Raw genomic sequence first — 25069 nt, 5'->3', positions numbered from 1 at the left:
CGAGGCACAGTGAGTGCTATAGGTGGTCTGAGTAACTCAAAGTTCACAAACGCTGCAACGTTTGAATTTTGCTTTACATACATGGAATTAGACATGTACCCGATTCCTTAACGTTTCTCATGGGCTCTCTAGGGTCCAGATGGTGAGCTGTGTCTCCCCAAAATTAAATTGGTGGCAACACCAGCTGATTGATTGGTTTTGCTTTTTCAGAAGCCCAGCTGCGTTTCTGCCCCAGGCTCCCTTTTGGTGTTTAAATTCAGGTGCTACAGGGAAATGACTCAGCTTTCCCACCCCGAGCAACCTCAAGGTGGTCAAGTAGAAGGTACTGTGACTGCCTGGCTCTCTCTGCTGAAAACCGCACTTCACTGTGCTGGGGTTTCTGAAAAGACCCAGAACACTGGCTGACGTAGAAGCATTATATATATATAACTTTTATTGTACATTATGTCCACAAATGCTTGCACAACATACAGTGACGACTTCTAAAGCTTACAGCATCTTTGTCCATAGCACAGAGAAACAGAAAGCTTAAGGACACACAGATGTGTAGAGAGCACCCAATCCAAGAGTCGGGCTGCGTGTTCCCACGTGGGCCCTGAATAGCTGCTGGGAGGTACACACACCTATTAGTAAGCAGAGGGCTGGGACCTGCCCAGCGACCAACCTGCTAAGCCGCTGCAGGAGGGCGACAAAAGGGGCTCTGCCAGGGGCCGTCTCGGGCGCAGGCTCCTGTACCACCATCAGGTGGCATAGCAGAAAAAACAACTTGATTATAAGGGACCAAAAGATGTTCGCCTCTTTCACTGTAAGCTATTACAATGTAATAAAATTTTACTCTTTACCAGATCTTAGGCCCGTGTTTTACTTGGATGGTTCTTAAGCGTAAATACTGACTTGTGTTTGCCCCAATGCTAGCAGAAGAAAAATTAGGTCCTTGTAGAATATACTGGATAACAGCTGGGCCAGCCAAGGCCCTCTGTCAGCTCAGGGCCATGCAGCAGCATTCACCTGGAATGTCGTAGGGACCTCTCAAATCCCAGGGGAGCAGTGAAAGGAGAGAGACAGAGACAGCCAGAAACATTAGGTCATCAGGTGGAGAAGCCCAAACAAATCACTTGTTCTACAAACGTACTCTTCGTGTAAACATTTAAAAACAATGTATTTGATGGCTTTTCCATTCCTACAGGAGACATTAGAACTGACATTCACTTTAACTTCTAGAAAAGTTCAACCCGAACGGCAGGGTTGCTGTTGGAACTCGAACAGTATGAAACATTTAAGAAACATTTTTTAAGCCCCCCTTTCCTTAGCACTTAATAGAATCCGAACCGCCTCATGCGAAGGTTCCCACACAGTTTAAAAAGCATCTACCCAGTCCTTGATTTTGGGGTTGTCACCATTGTTCAAAGGTTTATTGGAGGCTTCGCTGCTGGATACAAAAGGAAGGCGTACAAAGTCGAAGCTGTAAAAACCATTTCAAAATATAAACTCGTTTTTTTGGACTACATTGTATCAGAGGCTGCCCATATTAATACCTTTGGTATAAGACGGTAACGTTTCCCTTGAAAAGTGGACAAAAACCACCCACTACCTTACACACATTCCTATCACCTTGTAACTACTCTACCTAGTCTAGTCTCAACCACCGATACTAGTCACATCCCACTCTGTCCCTGACAGGCGCAGAGGAGACTGGGAGGTAGGTACCGAGAACGCCCATCCCCCACATGCACACATCCCCATCACAGTCACACACGTCCCCTGAACACCATGAACACTAACCGGACCCAAACAATCTGCACATCTCTTACTGACAGCCACTCCATCCATGTCAAAATCGGAGGCAAAGACACCCAAGGGGTCTCCAGGTGATGGCTACGTTTACAGCAGGCAAGCTGCCCCGAGGCTGCTGGTGCTGGTGGTCCCGCAGGGATGCCAGGCTGGGGCCACACTGAGATTCTAAGCAAAGGGCAGGGCACCTACTGCGGCAGTAAGCCCAGCTTAAGGGGTAAGGAATGGATCCCTCGGTCTGTGAGCTGTGCCCACAACCAGGCCAGATGGCCTTCCTGGAAAGCAGCGAGGCAACAAGGGCGAGCACTCGCTACCAGCACAGCTCTGCCCTAGCCAGAGGTGTGGGGCTCACCAGGCACCAGACCAGCCAAGGCAGCAAGAGGCTTGCCCCTAAACAGATCAGGCACCCAGAGCTACACGAAGCCTACCACTGCCCACAAGGTCCCGCCTCCACTGCCACAAGCCGCAGTTATTTACCAACACGCTCTGGGCATGAAGTCCTGCTGCAGAGCGGACTTCTAGCAAAGCCGTCTGGGAAGCGTGCAGGCACCAGCCAGTGTGCCAGGTGGGCGGGAGGATGAGGGACAACAGAGCCTGAAGACACCCCTGGTGGCCACCAGCTGCAGGATCCCTCAGAGCTGTCACACTGAACCCCAAAGGCAACGCCATCCAAGAAGCTCCAACAGGTAGTCAACATCCACAAAAATAAATACTGCAAACGGAAGTCCTCACATACGCTTCGTACGCATTCACACGTTTCCTTTGAGAACCCAGCGGGCCTTCCAGGTTCTCACAGAAAGTAGAGCCCTTGGACACAGCTTGTCAACAACACGGGAGCATTCACCTGGTACAAATCAATTCACCTTGTCGAAAAATATCAAAATCATCTGGCTTGTTACAAAAGTGTCTCCAGACTCCAGGGGAAGTGGAAGGTGCCTGGGAGCCCGCACGGGATCAGTGCAGAGTGGGGAGAAGGGAGGAGAGCTCGGGTCCGCTTGCCTGCTCACTGGTGGAGGTGGGCATGGTCGTCAGGTCACTTGATGTGGATCCGCCGCACACGCTCGATGCGCTCCCGCTCCCGCTCTTCGTCTTCGTCCAGGTGGTGGGAGCGCCCAGCCGCCCCACCTGTGGCCTCCAGGAGCGCATTGTCAGGTCCACGGCCATCCTGGGCCTCATACAGCAAAATATTCAGGGTCTCCTCATAAATCCGGGCCTCAGGGAACTCCACCTGCATCCCCACAAAATACAGGCAGGTGAGCGAGCATCACACACGGCCTGCCACCGCCACCTCCACCCAGTACTTTCAGGCTAATAAGCCTCTGGGATTCCAAGGAGAGCAAGGAAACAGAAGGCCTGATGGGGCACAGGCCTGTAACAGCTCCAGCAGCATGCATTAGCTTTGCAGAACGGTGCAGAGACAGAAGGGAGAGGGTAAGTACACTGGTTTGGAGCGGATGATATAAAACTAGATCTCAGAGTCCAGATCAGTGAGGGGGTCATGTGCTCAGAAGGAAGTCAACAGGGTAGGAGCTAAGGATGCTGAGTGGCCCTGTGAGGGTGGAGGGCTGCTCTAGGTCAGTGGGTCAGAGGAGGACGGACAGATGGCAGCGAGTAGACAGAAAGCCAAGGTCAGGATCTTGAAGGCAGCCCTGTTGCTCTGATGACCGGGACGGGATGGGGCCGTGCTGGTGGGAAGCGTGCTGGGGGGAGGACCAGGAAGCGTACAGGCAGCGTCAGGTCACTGAAGCAGGAGGCAGTGCTGGCAGCGGGCCACACACGGGTAGCAGGATATGTGAGTCAGTACTTAGGGCAAAGGGACTGAGGGGCAGTGAGGCTGCCCCGACATGCTGGGTGGCACAAAAGGAGCGCCATTTGGATTCTCTAGGACCTGCGTCTGCACCTTAGCGGGGCCCAAAGGACAATGGCAGCTGTGCAAGTACACACGCCAGGTGAGCCACGCAGAACCGTCCGCGCCAAGCCCTCACCTTGGTCTGCTTCTTCTCAGTGGCATAGACGATGGAGGTACAACAGACCTCAGCAATCTTCCGGCCCTGCCCATAAAAGGACCAGCAGCAGATTTCGTCCCCGATGACATCCTTTATGAACAGGACCCGTCCGTTAAAGCGCAGAGAGAGCTTATCGAAGAGTTCAATGTTTTTCAACATATTGTCGTCAGAATTGCTGCAAAAGAGCATTTGGTAAGGTGACCACAAGCGGGTGATAACCCCGCCACCGGCAGTGTCCACACGCGGGGCCCATTATCCCCGCTACCCCGTTTCAGCCTCACAATAACCCATGAGAAAGGCACCAGTCCCCACTGCTCAGAGAAGGCAAGAGAGGGCCTGAGAAAGCGGGTGATTACTTGAGGTAAAAAACGAATGAATGGCAGAGCCAAGGCCTCAAAACAGATAGCTCCAGCCGCTCAGCCTGAGCTCCTAACCAGTGTGCTAGAGAGGCTGCTATGCTGCGTGTGCAACCGCCAGAGGTGGAGCGCTGAGAGCACGGGCCTGCGGGTGCCGGCACCAGGTGGGGCACGGAGGACAGCCCAGCAAGCACAGGAGTGTCAGGACGGAACTGCTGAGGCGACGCTCTATCCTGTTCAGATGACGGGTCTTGAGTAACTGCATCAGGTCCCCCTAAGGTCCCTCAAGTTCCTGATTTAGAGTCACAAGTTCCCAAGAGCCACCAGGCATTCTAGAAACCTGGAGATGTTGCTGGTAGGGAAATGAGGAGCGAATGCTAATGGGTACCAGGTTTCTTTTGGAGGTGATGAAAACGTTCAAAAATTAGGTGACGGCTGCACAACCTGTAAATATACTAAAAACTACTGAATTACATACTTTAAAAGGGTGAATTTATGGTACATGTGAATTTTATCTCCTCTCTAGCCTCTCCCTTTCTTACCATCTACCTATCTGGCTTCCTCGAGGTGCAGGGGGACCCTCATCTGGAGGGAATAAGAGGAGCCGGGCCTGCTGGTGTGAGCGGAGGCTTTCCTAGCGAGTACAGAAGTCTTTTCTGGCTGGCGCCTTACCTGGTATATGAGTATTTGTTGTTACTTCTGTTGTAGAGTAACTTCACAGCTGGCTGCGGGTTGATTTAAAAAAGGAAGAAGAGGGTTACTTGGAGTGCAGATGCCATAAACCACTGGCTTCCCGTAAGGCTGGCCCTGCCACCTCCGATAGCAAGAAGAGTGCCACGGGGCCTCCACCATACCTTGTTTGAAGTCGCTATAAGTTTCTGCTCTTCTTTGGATGAGGTGATAACAGGAACTTTGCAGAAAGGCTCATAAGCATCTTTGTTCTGCTGGAACAAAACATGCTTTCAGCCGAGGAGGCCTGCCCTGCACTGGGTTGGTTAAGCTGGCCCGCGGGCAAAGGCAGGCTCTGGCGAGGGCAGATGGGCAGTCACGGTGGGAAGGGAGGAGGACTCTTACCACCCGTGAGTTAGGATGGGGGCACGACCAGGAGTCGAGTTCTCCAACAAGTCTGCTATTTGGCGGCTGTTATATGCCAGGTGCTCAGTAAACACTAAGAACGATGCACATTCCCACAGCCCAGGGAGCCACTCAAACATAAACCCTGAACATGGTAGATGACACATGACTGCGTGAAAGCTCCCAAACCCCATGGCAATGACTGCAGAAGAATAAAGAAAAGTATAAGCCTGTAAGAAAAAAAGAATGAGAGACGTGAAGCCAGCAGACAGAAGACATAAACAATCTGAGGCTGGAGAACAGATCACAGATGAGTGATAAGCAAGGAGGAAGCCGGAACCTAAGTCAGCAGATGGGAAAGGATCCTGGAGATTTTCAAAGAACAGCTCTCAAGGCTGGTGGGCACAGGGCAAGAGGGGAGGCTCGCCCACCAGGTGCCAGAGCCCCTTCTCCAGCCTGGAAAGAAGGTCCATGTTCAGGTGTGTACAGGACTGAGCTGCTATTCTGAAACAGGGACTAAGTGAATGGTTTACACACTAAATGGTGAGGCACCCTCAGCCCTTCCCCTCCTCAGATCCCAGACGGCAGCCAGTCGGGCTTATTCCCTCGGCAAGAGAGGAGGATTCCTCCACCAGGAACTGAGCTGCCCAAGAAGAGGCTGACAGATCTGACACGGGGGTTCCCGCTGGGAAAGCCAGCCCATCCTTCACCCCTGAAGCCCACTGGACAACAAGGACCCCCCACAGTCACACCGCTTTTCAGAGCTTCCTCTTAAATTTCAACAGGCCAAGGATCATCCGATTGTAAGTGCAAAGCCTCTCAAACATGAGACCAAACAAAGAGAGAAAAAGTAAGGGAAGGAGTCAGACGATGAAGGCGGCAGAAAGAAAACCTCCAATACCAGTATCATCAGACAGACGAGAGCAGATTTTTCATCCTATGAAACAAGACCAGCTGCTACATAAACAAGAGCATCGGAGACCAAGAAAAGGCCTTTGAGGTTAGAAATGTGACAGCAGAAGTAAAACATTCAATGAAAGGGCTGAAAAGATAAAACTGAAAAGCAAAACAAAAAACAAACCCCTGAGAAAGTAGAACAGGAAGATAAACGTAATAGAACCTGGGCGGAGGTCAGTCTTGGAAGTCTAACCTCAGACCAGTGGAAGCCACAGAAAGGAACCCAAAGGGCATGTCTCCAAGACAAAGGTGAGTCAGAGGCACTGTGGTGTCTGCACCACCAGCAGGAGGCTGACCTTCCTGAGAATTTAGGGCTGAATTAGGGAGATGTGCTCAGAAAACAAGCAAACACAACGGTGCAGCAATCACCAGCCTGGCAAACTGAAAAGCTACACGAGAAAGGAAACAGTCATTGTACACTCTGGCTCAACTGTTAACAATACCGACATCCCAATGCACGCTCTGAATACCGATTTACCAAAACTGTGACAACCTACGTTGGGAGAACAGGAGGAGAAATATGCGTAAGTTTGGCAGTGGCTGGGGATGGTGGTAGTGCATGAGCTAAATCTGAATTTTCTATAGTAATCTTGTAAATAATACTGAAAACTGAAATGCCAATAAATAGCAGTATAAGAAATACGAAAGTAAATAACTATTGAAAGAATTAAAAGAGGCTGCCTGTGGGTGAGGGGCGGGGGGAGGATGTGCGGGAGTGAAAGCATTTGGTGGTATTTTTTACACCAACCTTGCAAAACTAAGTGACTTCTTAAATGACGTATGTGTATTACTTTAAGAAATATAAAAATGAAATAAAAATACTAAAGTAAAGGCTACGACACTTAGAGGTACAGACTCTGGGGGTAGAGGCGGTGTGTGGAAACAGTTCCTGAGGAGCGAGGCATGATGGGTACTGGTCCACTGGGGGCCAGACAGACACGTGGCTTGGGAGACGCCCAAATAAGAGCTTCCCGTACACAGATCCAGTTCCTGTGACCACCCAGAGGGGCTCTTCTGACTCTGCCATGAGGGAGCTTTGTCTGACGTGAATGGCCACCGGCTATGTCTGGAAGCTTTGTGGTTTCATAGAAATGATGCTGTCACTAGCCTGGACCCTGCTGTCCCTGCCCCAGGTCCAGTTGAGGAGGGGGGGAGGTCTGTGTCTGCAGAGATTATGCTAGGCTCCCAGCGAGAACTCATGGGTGAGAGTAAGTCCTAATGGGCCCAGAAACCTGATGAAGTATTATGACCCAGGCTCAGCACTAAAGGGTTTCGATGTACAGGTGAGAGGATCCAACACCATGGAGACGGAATAAGCCAGGAAGTAGTTAGGCGGCCTGAACATTACAGAGAAGCCTCGTGGGTCGCTCTGACCCACAGGGAGCGGCTCCAGGCTAACTCACTAACCCTCACAGAGGGCAGGGCGGCAGGAAGTATCCCATTTTGCAGAGCAAGGCAGGTGGGTCTGGGCCTTGCCCCCTGATGGGAAGGAAAGGTGATGCCTACTTGCAGGGCTGCCTGGCACTCTTCCACCAGGCCCTGGACCAGGTAGTACTTGGCTTCTGCCAGCAGCTCCTCGATCTCCCGGCGGCTCTCCGGCAAGGGCACTGCCCCGTCACGAAGGTAGTTGAGTATCGTACCAAAGTGCTTCCCACAGCGGTCAATGAGGATCCAGCCTGCAGCGGGAGAAGGAGGAAGGGAAGGGCTCATTACACGGGCACTTCTCTCTGGGGGACCGAGGAGAACTGGGGTGTCTCCTGGCTCCTTCTGCCTCCCAGGAGAGCAGGACCACAGAGAGAGTCACCAGCAAAAGGCTGACCAGGCCCTGGCTAGAGCGCAGTCACAGCCTCCAGACCCTGCTGGCTGGGAACCACCACACGGGATTCACCTGGCCTCAGGCTCTTGGATGCCAGGGGCCCTGACGTCTAAAAGCACGTTTCTTTAAATTCCCTCAAAACCCCTTACACGAGAACATCTCCAGACGGGCCTAGATGCCATACTTCGATAAAATGCGTCCAAATGACCCCAACAATAGGGAAAGGCCCATGGAGTGAAAATATCTACTCCCTCTTTCTTTTTTTAAAACGTATGTTTTTATTGGTTTTTAGAGAGAGAGAAAGAGAGATAGGAATATTGATGAGAGAGGAACATCACTGATCGGCTGCTTCCTGCACGCCCCCTATTGGGGATTGAGCCCATAAGCCAGGCATGTGCCCTGACCAGGAACGGAACCTGCAGGCCAGGCTCTAGTCCGTCTTTCTATGAGTCTTTTTCTATAAGACTTTTTCAGACTTTCAAATAGCAGAGCCACTTCTAAGGAAGCAGAAGGCTCCCTCTCACAGCCTTGGACCTGTGGTTTCTGAGAGTGACACCAGCATCACCATAGGAAATTCCATCCCTAACTTCCCACACACTTACTGGTTAGTGACAGCGATGAACTGGAGATAAAATGGTGAAGGAGACAGCGATCAGAGAGACAGAGCTGCCCTTAAGCAATGCAGGCTAACGTGGGGGAGGGGGTATTTTTCATATCAAATATGGAACAATCCCTGCTGCCCAGAACCAGGACAGTGAAACATTCTTAGTGGAAAGGCAGGGTGGGGAACCTTTTTCTGCCAAGGGCCATTTGGATATTTATAGCATCATTTGCGGGCCATACAAAATTAACAACTTAAAAATTAGGCTGCTATATTTGGTCAAACATTTAATTAATTCACCCCTCATACCTTGGCAGGGCCAGACCAAAAGATTTCTTGGGTCTGATATGGCCCGCAGGCTGGACGTTCCCCACCCCTAGGCCGGGCCAGGAAGACAAGCCCTTCCACTCCTCAGTGCCCTCTGCAGCCTCAGCGCTGGCCTGCTATTCCTCCCCTAGAGATGCCATGGGGTTTGCAAAAGTACTGAAATGCAAATATCCTGGGGAGTGGAATTTGGAGTGGGAAATAGGACTGGAACAAAGACCATGTGTGTGTGGGTAGAAAACGTAAAACTAGAAAGAAGCCAGACAGTCTGGCCTTCCGGACCAGCAGGGCAGCCCCAGGCAAGGAGCTTCCCCAGGTCGCCTGTCCCCCTTGTTACAGGTGAGAAACACCAATGCATGAGGCAGCTGGAAGGTTTAGACAGAAACCAGTAACCTTATGCCCCCCGCCCTTTCTTTGCTCACAGTTCAGGAAAAGGGGCCCACATTTCCACTCCTAACACCACTGTGCCCTGCTCAGACCCCCAGGCCCTGGATCAGTGGCAGAGGCCAACAAAAGCCAAGAGCAACGAATGCACCTTTTTCATATCCAGAGTCACATGTCTGCTCACCTCCCCCACCCGTGTCCCGCAAACCCAGCCCTGCCCAAAGCCCTCTCCTGATTGCAGCAGACCAGTAGGTAATCTTTGCAACAATCACCAGGAGAGCTGATAAGAAGGCCATTTCCATGCTCTCCTCCTGCAATTCCTCAGCCCACACTTCCTGAGCCTTTGGTCTAATCTCATCTCTCTAGAACCTTCCACTGGTATTTCCACACAGCTATGGTTTCCTAAGTGGGAAGAACATGGCAGACACAATGCAAAGGTGCAGCTGGAGTCCCACGCTAGCTTCCAGGAAGAGCGGGATATCCGTGACCCTGACAGTGTCTGCTGGACATGACCCAATTCTACAACTGAGACACGAAGTTTAGACTTAGTATCTGTTATGTAGCTCAGGTGCCTGAGCGGGCCTGGAGCAGGCAGGATAAATGGGTGCAGGTGGGCTGCGTGGATGGCTGACCAGAGAGACCAGAGAGCAGTGCGCTGCCCCGTGGGCTGTTGGGGAAGGAGGGCGGGCTCTCCCAGCTCCAGCTAAGAGTGGCCAGGCAGAAAGGCGGGTCCAGAGCTGCGTTTCAGGCAAAGTCAAAAATGCAGATTTTTGTGAAATCTGATTTTTAAAGACTGGTAAACTAGTTTTTTTAAAAGCCTGTCATTAATGCACTGAAGGGCAACCAAATGCATCTGCCGGCCGCACTGGGCCTGTGGGCCACCAGCTTATAACAGCCTCTATGCTACCCTGGAGCTAGTGTTCTTTCAACAAGCCGAGAAGGTATGGAAAGACAGCGTTACCTTCCCACAGATGATCCCCGAGGCTCAGAGGGTTCAGGGACACTCCCAAACTGGGGAGGTAGAACTAGACAACAAAGAAGAAGGAGGAACTTAGGAAAACTACTTTCAGGGGAACTGAGGAGGCCAGTGAGGGTGAGACAAGCGGACCTCAGTCTTTGAGAGAAATGGCAACCACCTCAGCCCAGCTGCTCCGGGAAGAAAACGTCCCATTCTGTCTTTGACGCATGGACAACTCAGCCGCTTGGAAAGTGCGAGGGCCCTTAAAATCAATCAAGTGATTTCAATTACTACGGACTGTCGCAGTTTCCATGAGCGAATGGGCGGACCGTCACACTGGGCTCCAGCTCAAGAATGCCGTCAGGAAATGCTTGTGGCGAAGGAATCATACTTTGGACAAATAAGGGCAAAGGAGCCAGGCACATTCCCCATGAGGTTTCAATTAGCATTCTGAATTTAAAGTATTTTAGTTGCTTTCAAAGCAGGAATCTGTCCTTTTGAATCAGCCTTGCACGTAGACAAGCAAAAGTCAAGCTTGTGGGCGTCTTTCCTGCTGCCACAGAGCACGGGGCCGTGTAGGAAAGCCGTGCACAGCGGGGCAGCCCAGGCCCTTGGACGAGGCTGGGAGGTGAACGGGCAGTGAGGCCCAGGCTCTGGGACGGTGTGACACGCAACCCAGCACAGGGTTAGGAGCGTGGGCCTGTGTTGGAAACGCAGGTCTGCGTACTTGCTGGGTGACGTTAGTGTTCCACTTGACCTCTGCGCCCAGCAGTTTCCTCTCCTAAGAATGGTGCCTCCCACGGCTGGCATAAAGGTACAATAAGGGAACGCCTGGGGAGTACACAGCACAAAGCCGAGTCTATTGCCAGCATTCAAGTTAGGCCTCTGATGACAAGCCCTTTGCACATTTCATCATCGCTGCCTGAGAACGAAGCAGCATCCAGAGGCGGCGGTCCCCCCCCAGGAGGGTGTCTGTGTGGCTTTCAGGTCCCTTGGAGGTAGGCTCCCCTCTCCCAGTCCCACCAGCATCCCATGTGCTTCCCTCTCCCTTTCCTCCCCCACTTCCTACAGGGAGCTTGCTCGGACCTAACTTGCCTGATCGTAAGTCACCCGAGGTACTTGTTACAAATTCAGATTCTTGTCCTCGTTCCAAATCAGAATCTCTAGGGCAGGATTTCTGAGCCTCAGCACTACATTTGGGGTTGGATACCTCTGTTATGGAGGGACTGTCCTGCACATCATAGGGTCCTCACCAACACCCTTGGCCCCTATCCACTAGATGCCAGTAGCACTTTCACCCCCAAATTGTGACAACCAGAAATATCTCTGGACAAATGTCCCCAAGGGATCCGATCATCCCTGGTTGAATACCACTGGGGTAGATAGGAGACCAAAGTGGAAAAAAGAAAAAAAAGAAAACACATAAAAACTGAGGCACCAAAACTCACCATTTAAAAACCTGTAAGAGTCAGATTTATGTTGTTTATGTTTATATAAAATAAAACCATAAGGTATAAAATCCAGAACGCACACTTATTTCTACAAAGCAAAAAGGAAAATGGGAAAATGTGTAAGATGCAATCAGGCAGCCATACGATGAAACATAAACATAAAAAGATGCTCAACCCATTAGAAATTAGGAAATGTTAACTAAAACAACAGAGTACCATAGCATAGTCATCAAATTGGAAATAATTAGTAAGTTTGACAGTGTCCAGTGTCGGCAAAAATTCAGACCTCTGTGGGGAGTGTAACCTGACACAACTGTTCACATCGAATGGAGCTGGAGATGCTGTACCCCCAATGCCACCCCTGGGAATGAACTCTAGGACAGAGCTCCCAACTGTTTTAAGACCTTACTGCTGCAGCCCCAGAGGCAGCTGGGTAGGGCCTGGGGAGGTCAGAGCCCCTTCATTTACCAAAGTGAAAATATGATTTTCTGGGTGTCCCTTGATGTGGCAAAGGCTGGGAAGCACTGGCCTAGAGAAACTCACACATGCCAGGGAGAGTGTTCAAGAATGATAATGTTCCTAACAGTGGACACTAGAAACAATCTAAATAACCATCAACAGAATATGAATTGAAGGACAGAAAGGACTGACATGAAATATTCAAAGTGATGAAAAGCAAGGACCTACAATCAAGACTACTCTACCCAGCAAGGCTATTATTTAAAACTAGAGGCCTGGTGCACAAATTCATGCACCGGTGGGGTTTGGCTGGCTGGCTGGCTGATTGGGGCCGGGGGGCAAGGTTGGCTGGGGGGAGGGGTGGCAGGTGGTTGGCCAGCCGGCCCCGCCCCCTGGTCAAACTCCCAGTTGAATTCCTGGTCGAGGGGACAATTTGCATATTAGCCTTTTATTATATAGGCTTGAAGGAGAAAAAAAGCACTTCCAAGATAAGAAAACAACTGAAGGAGTTCATCACCACCTAGCCAGTATTACAAGAAATGTTAAAGAGATTTCTTTAAGAAAAATAAATACAGAGGAACATAAATATATAAATCATAAAATGGCAATAAATATGTACCTATCAATAATCACCTTAAATGTAAATAGATTAAATGCTCTAACCAAAAGACACAGGGTAGCTAAATGGGTAAGAAAACAAGACTCATGTATATGCTGGACACCCACTTCAGATCAAAAGATACACTGTGAAAGTACAGGGATGGAAAAGATATTTCATGCCAATGGAAACAAACAAAAAAAGCTGGGACAGCAATTCTTATATCAGACAAAAGAGCAACTTTAAAACAAAGGCTATAATAAGAGACAAAGAAGCACACTGCATAAACAGTAACAGGATCAACCCTACTAGAGGACATAGCCCTTGTAAACATGTACACACCCAATGCAGGTGCACCTAAATATATAAAGTAAATATTGATGGACACAAAGGGAGAAATCAATAGTAATACAGTCATAGTGGGGAACTTTAACACCCCACTGACATCAATGGGTAGATTTTACAGACAGAAAATCAACAAGGACACAGAGGCCTTAAATGGCACATTAGACCACATTGACGGAATTGGTATTTCCAGAGCATTTCACTCCACAGCTGCAGAATATACATTCTTTTCAAGTGCACATGGGACATTTTCTAGAGACCACATGTTAGGCCAGAAAACAAATCACAGTAAATTTAAGAAGACTGAAATCATAGCAAGCGTTTTCTCTGACCATAACGGTATAAAAATAGAAAATCGAGTTCAAGAAAAGAACTGAAAACACACCAATATATGGAGGCTAAATAACATGTTACTAAACAAGGAATGGGTTAGCAATGATATCAAGGGAAGAAATCAAAAGGTACCTGAGACAAATGAAAATGAAAACACAACAACCCAAAAGCTGTGGAACACAGCAAAAGCAGTCCTAAAAAAGAAATTCATAGCAATACAGACCTACCTCAAGAAATATAAACAACCTTACCTTATACTTAAAGGGACTAGAAAAAGAACAACAAACAAAGCCACAGGGAGTGGAAGGAAGGAGATAAGAAAGATCAGAGAGGAAATAAACAAAATAGAGGCTGGAAACAATATAAAAGGTCAATGAAACCAAGAGATGGTTCTTTGGAAAGATAAATAAGGTTGATAAACCTTTAACCAGACTCATCAAGAAAAACAGACAGAGGACACACATAAAATCGGAAATGAAAGAGAAGTAACAACTGACACCACAGAATACAAAGAATTATAAGAAAATATTATGAACTATATGCCAACAAATTGGATAATCAGGAAGAAATGGATAAATTCCTAGAAACATACACTCTTCCAAGACTGAGTCAAGAAGAAACAGAAAATCTGAGCAGAGCAATGACAACCAATGAAACTGAAGCAGTAATTAAAACGCTGCCAACAGACAAGTCCTGGACTGGATGGCTTCACCAGTGAATTTTACCAAACTTTCAAAGAACTAACACCTATTCTTCTCCAACTATTCCAAACAATCAGGAGGGAAGACTCCCAAGATCATTTTATGAGGCCTGCATTATCCTGATTCCAAAACCAGATAAGCACACTACAAAGCAAGAAAGTTATAGGCTAATATTCCTGATGAACACAGATGCAAAAATCCTCAACAGCTTTAGCTGGTTTGGTTCAGTGGATAGAGCGTCGGCTTGCGGACTGGAAGGTCCCAGGTTCAATTACAGTCAAAGGCACATGCTTGGTTTACGGGCTCAATCCCCAGTAGGGAGCATGCAGGAGGCAGCCGATCAATGATTCTTTCTCATCATTGATGTTTCTATCTCTATCTCCCTCTCCCTTTCTCTCTGAAATCAATAAAAATATTTTTAAAAAATCCTCAACAAAATATTAGCAAACCAGATCCAGCAATACATTAAAAAGATCATACATCATGATTAACTGGGATTTATTCTTGGGATGCAAGGTTGGTCCAATAGCCACATTTCAAGTTATGTGACACACCACATAAACAAAATGAAGGCTAAAAATCACATGATCATATCAATAGATGCAGAGAAGGCATCTGATATAATCCAAAGGGGAAACAGTAAAAGCACACTTCCCGTAAGATCAGGAACAAGGCAGGGATGTCTGCTTTCACCACTCTTACTCAACATAGTACTGGAAGTCCCAGCCACAGCAACCAGACAAGAAGAAATGAACGGTATCAAAATTCAAAAGAAAGAAGTAAAACTGTCATTATCTGCAAATAACATAATACTGTATATAGAGAACCCTATTTTAAAAAAACTACTGGAACTGATAAATTCAGTAAAGTAGCAAGTTACAAAATAAATATTTAGAAATTTGCTATATTTTTATACACCAATAAAGAACTATTAGAAAGGGAAACTAAGAAAACAATCCCACTTACAATTGCATTAAAAAAACAAAAAAACAGAATACCCAGGAGTAAATTTTACCAAGGAGGTAAAGGACCTGTACTCAAAAAATTATAAGACACTGAAAAAAGAAACTGAAGATACAAATAAATGGAAGCATATACCATGTTCATGGATAGGAAGAATTAGCATAGTTAAAATGTCCATATTGACCAAAGCATTCTATAGATTCAATGCAATTCCTATCAAAATACCAATGGTGTTTTTCACAGAACTAGAACAAATAATCCAAAAGTTTATATGAAACCACACAGGACCCCAAACAGCTACAGCAATATTGAGAAAGAAGAACAAAGTTGGAGGTATCAGGCTACCTGATGACAAACTATACTACAAAGCTATAGTAATCCAAACAGCATGGTACTGCCAGGCCAGTGTGGCTCAGTGGTTGAGCATCAACCCATGAACTAGGAGATCAAGATTCGATTCCTGGTCACGGCACATGCCCAATAGGGGGCATGCAGGAGGCAGCTGATCAATGACTCTCTCTCATCATTGATGTTTCTACCTATCTCTCCCTCTCCCTTCTCTGAAATCAATAAAATATATATATGTATTTAAAAATATGCCGAAACCGGTTTGGCTCAGTGGATAGAGCGTCGGCCTGCGGACTGAAGGGTCCCGGGTTCGATTCCGGTCAAGGGCATGTACCTGGGTTGCGGGCACATCCCCAGTGGGAGATGTGCAGGAGGCAGCTGATCGATGTTTCTCTCTCATCGATGTTTCTAACTCTCTGTCTCCCTCTCCCTTCCTCTCTGTAAAAAATCAATAAAATATATTAAAAAAAGAAAATAAAAAAAAATATATTTTATAAAGAGTAAGTATGAATCAACCAGGCAAACAGGGAAGAAAATTGTAGTCACCATGTAAAGACCCTGAGGCAGGAGGTCGGTAAGCCGCGCTAAGGCAGGCTTCTCCAGAGTTCCTCGCAGCACTCTGCCCACCCCAACCCAGGCAGGACTAGAGCCACAACGGACACTTCCATTTGTGGAGTCTCTCCATATGAGAGGCACTTGATCAAGTGCTTCCTAATCTCCTCATTTAAACCCCATAACAACTCTGAAGAGCACTACCTTCGAGACTTGGAAAGGAGGAAGCAGGCTCAGAGAAAAAGTCACCCCCCCACTGTCACATGACCAGAGAACAGCAACAGTCTAAATGATCACAATGCTCCAGACTCAGAAATCATGCCACCATGTTAGCTATGGCTGTTGGCCGGACCCAAACCCAGGCCCATCTCACTCCAGTGCCCAGGTTCTTCCTGGTTTAGGAATTACATGCATGTGGTGGTGCAAAACTCATATAGGCTGAAGGGCACGGAGCCCGTGAGAGTCTGCCCACCCTGGACTCCAGTCCCTCCCCAGGGCAGCCAGTCCCTCAGGCATCCTTTAGAGATTTCCAGCAACAGCTACACACACTGCTCTGGGCCTTCTGAGCCCGGCCCTTCAGCCACAGGCTCTGCTGCTGGACTCACTTGCCGGGCTGAGTGGCACCTGTAGTTTCAGCCGTTTGTGGCAAACTCTGCTGCAGCTGAAAGCCTTCCTGGGTGAAGCTGAGATTCAGCACATTTTCCCTATTTCTGGGCCCAACTGTGTCCTGAGGTGACACTGAGGCCATGGGTCGGGCGGTGCAGTGCACTCACCAGCAGGACTCTGCCTGGCACAGTGTAGAAAAGAAGAGCAGACACCCAGCCGGACAGCCCAGCTCACAGGGCACCACGGGCTTCAGCACGAAGCCAGCGGCTGAACCCTGAGGCTGCCACACTGAGGCGACCTGGACGGGGCGTTGGGACCACACGAAGCCACAGAGAGCAGCTGATGAGAGCCAGCAAGGCCTGGGTTCAGTAGCTTTTGAGAAAGCATTTCCCATGAGATGTGGATCTCTCACTCTTCCAACTGTAACAACAGCACAGCACCCACCCCTCGAAGGTTAAGGTGCGGCATCAATGAAACAACACCCATGCGAGGCCACTTTGTGAGCTTTGCAAGGGGGTCTGAAGGCTGCCGGGTGTTAGGGAAATGGAAGCAGCTGAGGATGGAGTGTCAGAGGCAGCACTGCTTCCGGGAGATGCTGGGCTTCCCAGGAAGCGAGGGGGAAGGGCATCCTGTAGCAGCTCTCTAGAAGCCGCGGCAGGTGCCCTGGTGCCACTCCCAGGCCTCTCCCAGGTCCGGGACAGGTGAGCTCGAGGACGCTGTCTCTTTTGGGACAAGCGTTAGGCCACCAAGGGGAGGCCTTCCCAGGAGAGAGGCTTCCTCTTTGCTTTGGAAGCGCCTGGGCGCTTTTCCTGAGCCCCACCGGAGACTGGGTAGGGCGGAAGAAAAGCCACAACAATCCTGGGCTCTCCGATAAGGTCTGTTTCCTCCTGCAGCTCGGGTGCCATTGTCTTGATTTCCACAAATACCCTGGGCAACGCTGGGTGTGGCACGGCGAGGAGATCCTCCCACTCATACAAAGCTCACGTTTATTTTGAGTAAGACACAGGCAGTTCTGGAAAGCCAAGTTCACGGGAAGCCCAGGGACGGAACTGCAGCCTCGCCCTCTCCAGGGCACAGAAGGAAACACCCCAACCAGCGACAACCGGCATGAGCTTAGCCCTCTTAGGATCACACAAAGCACTGTGCGCACCCAGCCAAGGACTCCCAATCCCACCTCCTGAGTCACAACTCACCCACCCCCTCGGGAACCACTGGCCCTGGGAAGGCAGGGCATCAGCACGAGGCAGCCTGAGACAGGTGAGCTGGGGCAGGCCCGGCTGTGGTCTGGCCTAGTCCCAAGCAATCTCAGGCCAAGGAATGGAGGATGGGGCCATTTTTAAACCTCATGGGACCTGCTCCCTAAACCCAGCCAGGTAAGGACCTTCCCCTTTGTCAGGTGCTCTTTGACGTTCCAGGAAGGCAGGAGTAGTTATGGTAAGATGGCTTTAAGCAGTTCTTTGCCTTTTACTAACATGATTTTCCACAAGAAAGAGAAAGTACCGAACGAACATATGCATATTGAATATTTACTATGAGCGAACAGCCCCACGAGGTGGGGATCACGGTGCCCATTACACCAGCTGAGGGAAGTGAGACATCAACAGCTTAACCACCTTGATTAGGATCACCAGCTTCTACATGGGGAGCTGTGATTCAATTCTGAGCCACCCTGATTAGGATCACCAACGACTGAGTGGGGAGCTGTGACTCAGCTCTGCTTTTCTAGGCTTCCCTCGAACTCGGTCTGTGAACTCTGCCATGACCCCATCCCAGGAGGACAAACGTCCAGAGAAAATGCTCATGACTCACACTGGAACTTCTCTCTGAAATCAGAGACCCATCGCTGCGAGAACAGAAGGGAACCAACTAGGGTAGCTAGTCCAGCCTCCATTTCACAGAGCTGAGGCCTGGAGCGTGTTTCTCAAAGTCATACCGCGAATCGACAACTTCACACAGCAAATCAACAAGTCGAGACTGAGAGTCCCTGTCCAGCTGACTCCTCCTCGTTTTGAGGTCTCAGCTGAAATGCCACTTCCTCTGGAAAGCCCTCCTTGACCACACCCCGCAGACTAGGTGGTCAGTCTCCCTGTTATTCCTCCTCAGGGGTCCCCTGCATACCATGAGAGCACCGAGCACACCGTGCGACCTGCAGCCGTGCGACATTTCCCGGGTTTTCGGAGCCAGAAGGAAGCCCTCCACCACAAGCCCGTCCCCGGCGCCTTGAGGCCGGCTTACCTTCACTGTCGGTGAGCACTTCCATCCGCCCGCTGAACATGGCCTTCAGCATGGTGTCCTGCTTGGTCAGCGTCTGCATGGTGGTGTAGTAGAGGGCGCCGCCCACGTTCAGCTTCACATACTTGGAGCTGGGACTCGTGCCCTTGAAGGAAGTGGTGCGGGTAGCAGCCGCTGGCACCGCTGAGCTCACCACACTTTCTCCTGACATCTCTTCCTGCCAGGAAGAAGACACAAGGTCACCAGGGTCACGGCCCCAGGTCTGGTTTACTTCTTTCTGAAAGCCACTGGGCTGAATCTGGCCTCCAGATGTGTTCTGCTTAGTCCAAGTATATTCTGCATTGAAAACAAACTTCACTCTCAATGTTGACAGCTCAGGAGTTCACAGAAAAATCTGGATTTCTGGCTTCTCTTAAAATCAGAGGCCAACTTGGCCAGCAGGGCAACAGCTGGTGGGAGTTGGGGTACTGGCTTCCCCCTGGCAAGACGCAGGTATTCCCCAATCTGCCCCCAACTCCACCCAGATGGCCTCATACACTGGCCTCACCTGCTGACCCGGTAGGTACAACTCTGCCACAAACTCTTGTGTTATGAGGACTTCCTTTCTACCCACTAAACAAACACACTGGCTGCAGCCTGAGGCACTGCCCAGGTCTCTCTCCTTATCGCCATGCACACCAGACAGCCACCGTTGCCACCTCTCAGCTGAATTACAGATGAAATGAGTTTTTATGAAGGTGAGTAGGATCCCAACTACCACTCCTAATACTTCCTATAGGAAAAAAAAAGTGTTTCTGAGGACTAAACAGACATAAAAACTCTTGGAAGCAAGTTACTGCAAAAAATTATTATAGACTTCCTGTACTACGCTGCCCAAAACAGCACGATCTGATAGTCTCTGTAACACTGCCAGCTCTCATGTACGTATCAGAGAAATAAATGAAGGCGGTGTCCAGATTTCAGCAGGCGCAGGAAAGGAGACTGGCACCTGGCACATGTGCACTCAAAGGAAACACTTCTTGAACGAACAGGTAGGATTCTAAGGCTGGAGAAGATGCCTGAGGATTTACTAAATATGGGGAATAGCACCGAGGAATGGCCCCAACAGGCCCTGGCCTGACACCCCTTCTGGTCCTTGGTGCTCCCTTCGGACACGAACAACCCCACAGCGCACGGCCCGGACAAGGCCATGGACAGATCAAGGACATAAATAAGGCCACTCCGTAACTGCCTGAACACACACACGAGACCACTGGCCAAAACACAAACATGACCCAACGTCCCCTTACCCTGGCTAATTCCTGCTGCCTTTCTACCAACTCGAATTTCAGCCCCATTCCATTCTTCCCGCCTTCAAAACAGGAATTACAGAGGCCCAGTCACAGAATCAGCCCTGCTTCCCGACAGCATCCAACACAGAGCAAAGCCCCACTCCTCTGAATCCTCCCCCGAACCCTTCAAGGCACGCCCAAATCCTCTGGGATGCCCCAGAGTTTTCCCTCGATGCATCAAGGACATAACGTCAACTACAGGTGTGCTACTAGTGCGATTGCTAGAAGGAACTGATGACACAAAGCTTTTACAAATACCCTGATACTGAAAAAGAGTTGTGTTTTAAATTCTTTATGCCTTTCTTTTTTATAAAAAAAAAAATCCTCACCCGAGGATATTTTTCCCATTGATTTCTAAAGAGAGTGGAAGGGAGAAGGGAGCGAGAGAGACATCAACTGGTTGCCTCCCACATGCATCCCTACCTGGGCTGGGGAACCTGCAATGGAGGCAAGTGCCCTTGACCGGGAATCGAACCCTTGACTCTTTGGTCCATGGGCCAAAGCCCTAACCACTAAGCGAAACTGGTCAGGCCTGCCTTTCTTTTACAGATCTCTCATCATGAGCTTACAATTTTTAAAACACAAATGTTATGTTTTTCATTGAAATAAGGAACTGATAGGTGGCCACCAGCCTTCGATCGGTAAGAGAGAGGCAATGGCCAGTCTGTTCAACTGTCCCTCCAAAAGGGTGGCCTGGAACTCACCCCCTGGGAGGCTCTGGTCAGAGCTCGTAGAGTGGCACAGAGGGAGAGCGGCCTCTGGAAACACAAGTGTTTCCTCAAGCAACAGTACAAACGTCACAAGGCGGCACGTTCTCAAAAGCTTGGGCTTAGCTCACCTGGGGTCTCTGTGGCCAGATGCCAAACATCAAAGGAAAGAGCCGCGAGGCAGTGCTGGGCCCTTCCTTCTAGCTTTCCTTTGAAGTCAGTCCTCAGAGACCGACACTAACAGTTACCACCAACCATCCCCCCCTCTCCCTGGGGTCCCCGGAAATCTACATGGGATGATAGAAGCGGCTTATGTGAATAAAGAGTTCCTAAAAAACGTTCAAGATTCGGTGGCAGTGGAGAGGGGAAGGCTTACAGTGTGGGTTTTTTATTGGGGGTGGGGGAGTGTTAGTTAAGGAAATTGTTCCAAAATGAGAATACTTTTAAAGCACCCTTTTCAGATCTAAACTTATACAATCTACTTTATGCACTTATGCTCTCCAATACCTTGTAAAAAATAATTCGCATACAATAAAGCATATTTTAAGTGTGACTTGATGAGTTTTGGTCAACAGCTGCATCTGTGTAGCCCCCCTTCTCCAATGAGAGAGAACCTTTCTGTGGCTCCTCCCTCCCAGAAGACACCACCAGTTTCATTTCTACCACCACCCACAACCACTTAAAATCCAAGCGATGCCGGAAGACAGCTACGGCGATTTCCATTCTGTGAATCCGGATACCACGACCCATAGCTCAGTCACCTCCCAAAGTGAGTTGGTGACGGAGCAAGCGAAGGACATGGGCAGGTCCTGCCTGGGCCAGAGCCCATGGCTTTATCAATGGCCATCCTCAGCACTTGCAGAGCTATGACATATAAATTGAAAAAGGAAGGCCCCTTTTTCAGAAAATACAAACAAGCTCTGAAAAGACGGGAGGGGACGTGTGGCCATGGGCTGCGGTTTGGAAGGCAGACCTGACCTGAATTGAAGCCTTGCCATTTACCGGCTGGGGGAGCCCGGGTGAGTCATCTGAGTTTAGTCTGGTCTGTCAAATGGGGACAACAGCGGCGCCTGCCTCCCAGGGCTGCGAGGGACGCACAGAGCACTCAGCACGGTCCCTGGCTCAGAGCGACCACTCAAACACGAAACACCCAAGCCACGACTATTCGAGAACGCTCTCAGCGTCTCAAATTATCTTCTCTTTCGAAACTGGTTCCAGCTCTACTGACATCCGACTGAATGGCAAGAGATAAAGGCAGAAACCATCCCGATCTGGATTGAGACTCCAGAAAAGACAAAGACAGCTCCGAACCTTCCCGGAGCTCGCTCCTCCAAAGGTCAAAGGTCAGTCACCTCTACAGGAGAGGCACTAGGAAGAAAGGTGTGGCAGAGAGCCCGAGGCTCAGAGCTGCTGAGCTGACGCCTGGCGGGAGACAATAAGCCTCTCACAGCAAGCCTCCCACAGAGGACTCCCCAGTCCTCCTGGTTTTAACCAGTTTCAAAGGCTGGATTTCATGTTTGATGAGGTTAGGGAGGTGGGACAGGGGAGAGCAAAGTTGGTTACCAGAAACAGAGAGGTAATTGATACTGGAGGTATTGGTTACGGATTCCATTCAATCAGCAAAGGAGTTTATTCCAGTTAGATGGATAAGTCAAGGCTTCTCTCTTTTCCATCTCCCCTGAGTATACTGTTGCTGATTCTAAACAGTAGCCCTGCACTTGGTTGCCCATCGGAACCCCTTGGGGAGCTTATAATAATACCCATGCCTGGGCCCTACCCGTGGGAAATCTGATGTAACTGGCCTGGAGGTGTGGCCTGGGCAACAGACATTTTAAAAGTCCCCCAGGTAATTCCAATGTGCAGCCAGGACTGCTACCCACTGTTCTAAAAAGCCCGGTGTACCTTAATTAGGCTACAGTGAACTTCATGGCTTTGGAGAAGCTTCCGGGCCTGGGTGAATTCCTGACCATACGTAAAAATACACCAAAGCATCATACACAAAAGCAAGCCCCTACTTCACAGCCCCAGAGACACAAACAGGAAGCAATTGTATGCACGCTTAAAAAATAAAAGTCAGCTGAACGGGGAAAACCGCTGACTTCAAAGGAGGCCCAGGCAAGTACAAGAGGGAAAAAAACGCACCAGATCCCTCACCTGTACATGTTTTCTACACAACTCTCGGTAGACGGAGAGTATGTGCGGAAGGTTTGGTGGAGAGTTTGGTAAACCTGGACAGCAGTTCGGTTTCACGTGATCGATCCGAGCCTCAGTTTCCTAACTGGTAAAATGCAGTTAAAGCCACAGTCTTCGCAATAGCCCCCCAGGAATGAACAGTGAAGTTCTCAGTGTCCTTTCCTTCTGCCCCTCGCGCCTCCCTGCAGACCAGAGCTCACAGCCCTGGCTGCACCAGCATCACCTAGGAATGCTGAAACATTCCTCACGCCCGGGCGTCCCCCCAGAACCAGCCATCAAATTTGGGGAGGGGAAAGGAGGAGGGTGGCAGCTCAGAAACCAGCGTTTTAAAAGCTCTCAGGGGATTCTCATGTGTGGCCAGAACTGAAGAGCCACAAAGCTACGACGTTTCAATCGGCTAGATCTAAGAGTCGGGACCTTGGTGCTAATTATACAACGTTCTCTGAACTGGGGGCATTTCCACAACTCAGAAAAGCCCGCGGTTCCATTTCAGCCCCGCTACATTCCATCAGCCACGTAAGGTGGCATCACTTCCCCCCCAAACCCTATGGGACAGCTACTGCCGAATTACACTCTCTTCCAGCGACTAGCACACCAACTACTGCTGGCCCATGTCTCTCGAGAGTCTAGGGAGGAAAATGTCATCAGTCCCACTTTTGGGGGGAGAAAATTAAGCATCAGAACTATGAAGGTGCTCTGACTCCCTCTCGCATGCCCTTTTCATTCTACAGCCCAAACCAAGGACAGCAGGGCTTTAATTCCCTGGAGGGCTTGTTCAAACAGATGGCGGGGCCCCACCCCAGACCGATTCCAGTCTGCGGTAGGGCTTGAAAAGGTGGCCATTTCTAACCAATTCCAGCTGGGGCTGCTCGTGGGGTTTCATGCCGTCTTCCCCTCAGCTGGCCCTCATTGGACGCGAAATGGAGCGGACCGCACTCAGGTACGCGCTGACTCCGGCCTCCTCAGCACTGGCCTTGGGGTTCACTCCTCTTCCCCCAGGACTGCACTGTCCAGAGACGCAGGCGAACCAGTGAAACGAGGGTCTGGGCTGACCTTTGCTCACTGCCGTCCCGGGACAAAGAGCCATTCAAAGGGCCGACTCTCGGAGGAGCCCGAGCACACAGACACCCGCCACGGCTGGGGGGCCGCCGGTGAGACACCCCCACTCCTTAGGTGAGGCTACCTGAGGTCTCAACGGAAGCGACTGCGCAGGACCCAGCCACAAGGCGCCGGACCCCGCGGGGACGGGCCCCTGACCGCGGGCCCCTGACACCCCCCACGGCGCTCCTAGCGCGGCACGCACACCGCCCGCCTCCCTCCATTTCTCTCCTCCATTCGACGGCGTGGTCAGACGCACCTAGAAGCCCGTCCCCACTCCCCCGAAACCAGCGACTCCCAGGACCACTTCCCCAAACCGCAAACGCCCCGTCCTCTCATAACCCACCGTCTCCTTCACATCGCCCCAAGCCCTAACCCTCCACCCAAATGCCCGTCTTCAATGACATCTCTTTGTCCTCTTCACCATCACCAACTCCCACGTCTTACAAGCACTCGACTCTGAGACATCCCCCACCCACACGCATGTCTGCCCCCCCGAGCCCAAGTGCCCTTTCCCGGCTTTCCAAAAGCCAGGGACCTCCCCAGGCCCCCACCCCAGCCAATTTTCCACCCAATGCCCTTCCCCCACGCCCGGCCCGGCCTCGCCCCCATCCTACTCCCCAAGTGCCTCCTCCCGGCCGCGACAGCCCCTTACCCCCCCACCCCCTTCTGTCGGCGCTTTCCCCCTCTTCTCTGGCTCTGCCCGCTCTCTCGGCCGCCCGGAGCTCCCAGTCGGTGGGCACCGCCCTCCTTACCATGAAAAGCTGGAGGACGCCGGAGTCTCCCAACCTGGACTGAAAGAGGCAGGAAACACCCAGCTCGCGTGAGCCAGGGGCGGAGGCGGGGCCGGGGCGGGAACTTCCGCTGTCCATACCTCACTTCCGC

General features: G+C 50.3%; 1 protein-coding gene across 2 annotated transcripts; it reads right to left on the bottom strand.

Annotated features, from left to right (window-relative positions):
- Positions 1-404: 404 nt before the first annotated feature.
- On the bottom strand, positions 405-25056 carry KCTD10 (potassium channel tetramerization domain containing 10; the record flags this gene model as incomplete). 2 transcript variants are annotated; one of them, XM_081113939.1, is made up of 7 exons in its annotated part: positions 405-3019; positions 3777-3972; positions 4826-4878; positions 5008-5097; positions 7691-7860; positions 18859-19072; positions 24940-25056. In XM_081113939.1, the coding sequence occupies 7 exons, from the start codon at positions 25054-25056 to the stop codon at positions 2825-2827; spliced, it is 1035 nt and encodes a 344-aa protein (XP_080970065.1). In that variant the 3' UTR covers positions 405-2824. The 2 variants fall into 2 exon arrangements, with proteins under 2 accessions (XP_080970065.1, XP_080970066.1); XM_081113940.1 differs by having other exon boundaries at positions 5008-5094; positions 24940-25003.
- Between the last annotated feature and the right edge of the window lie 13 nt (positions 25057-25069).

This window comes from Myotis nattereri (assembly GCF_964212035.1).
Source record: "Myotis nattereri genome assembly, chromosome: 19".
Taxonomy (NCBI): domain Eukaryota; kingdom Metazoa; phylum Chordata; class Mammalia; order Chiroptera; family Vespertilionidae; genus Myotis; species Myotis nattereri.
Note: the sequence above shows the minus strand (reverse complement) of the source record. Positions and strands in the feature narration are given on the sequence as shown.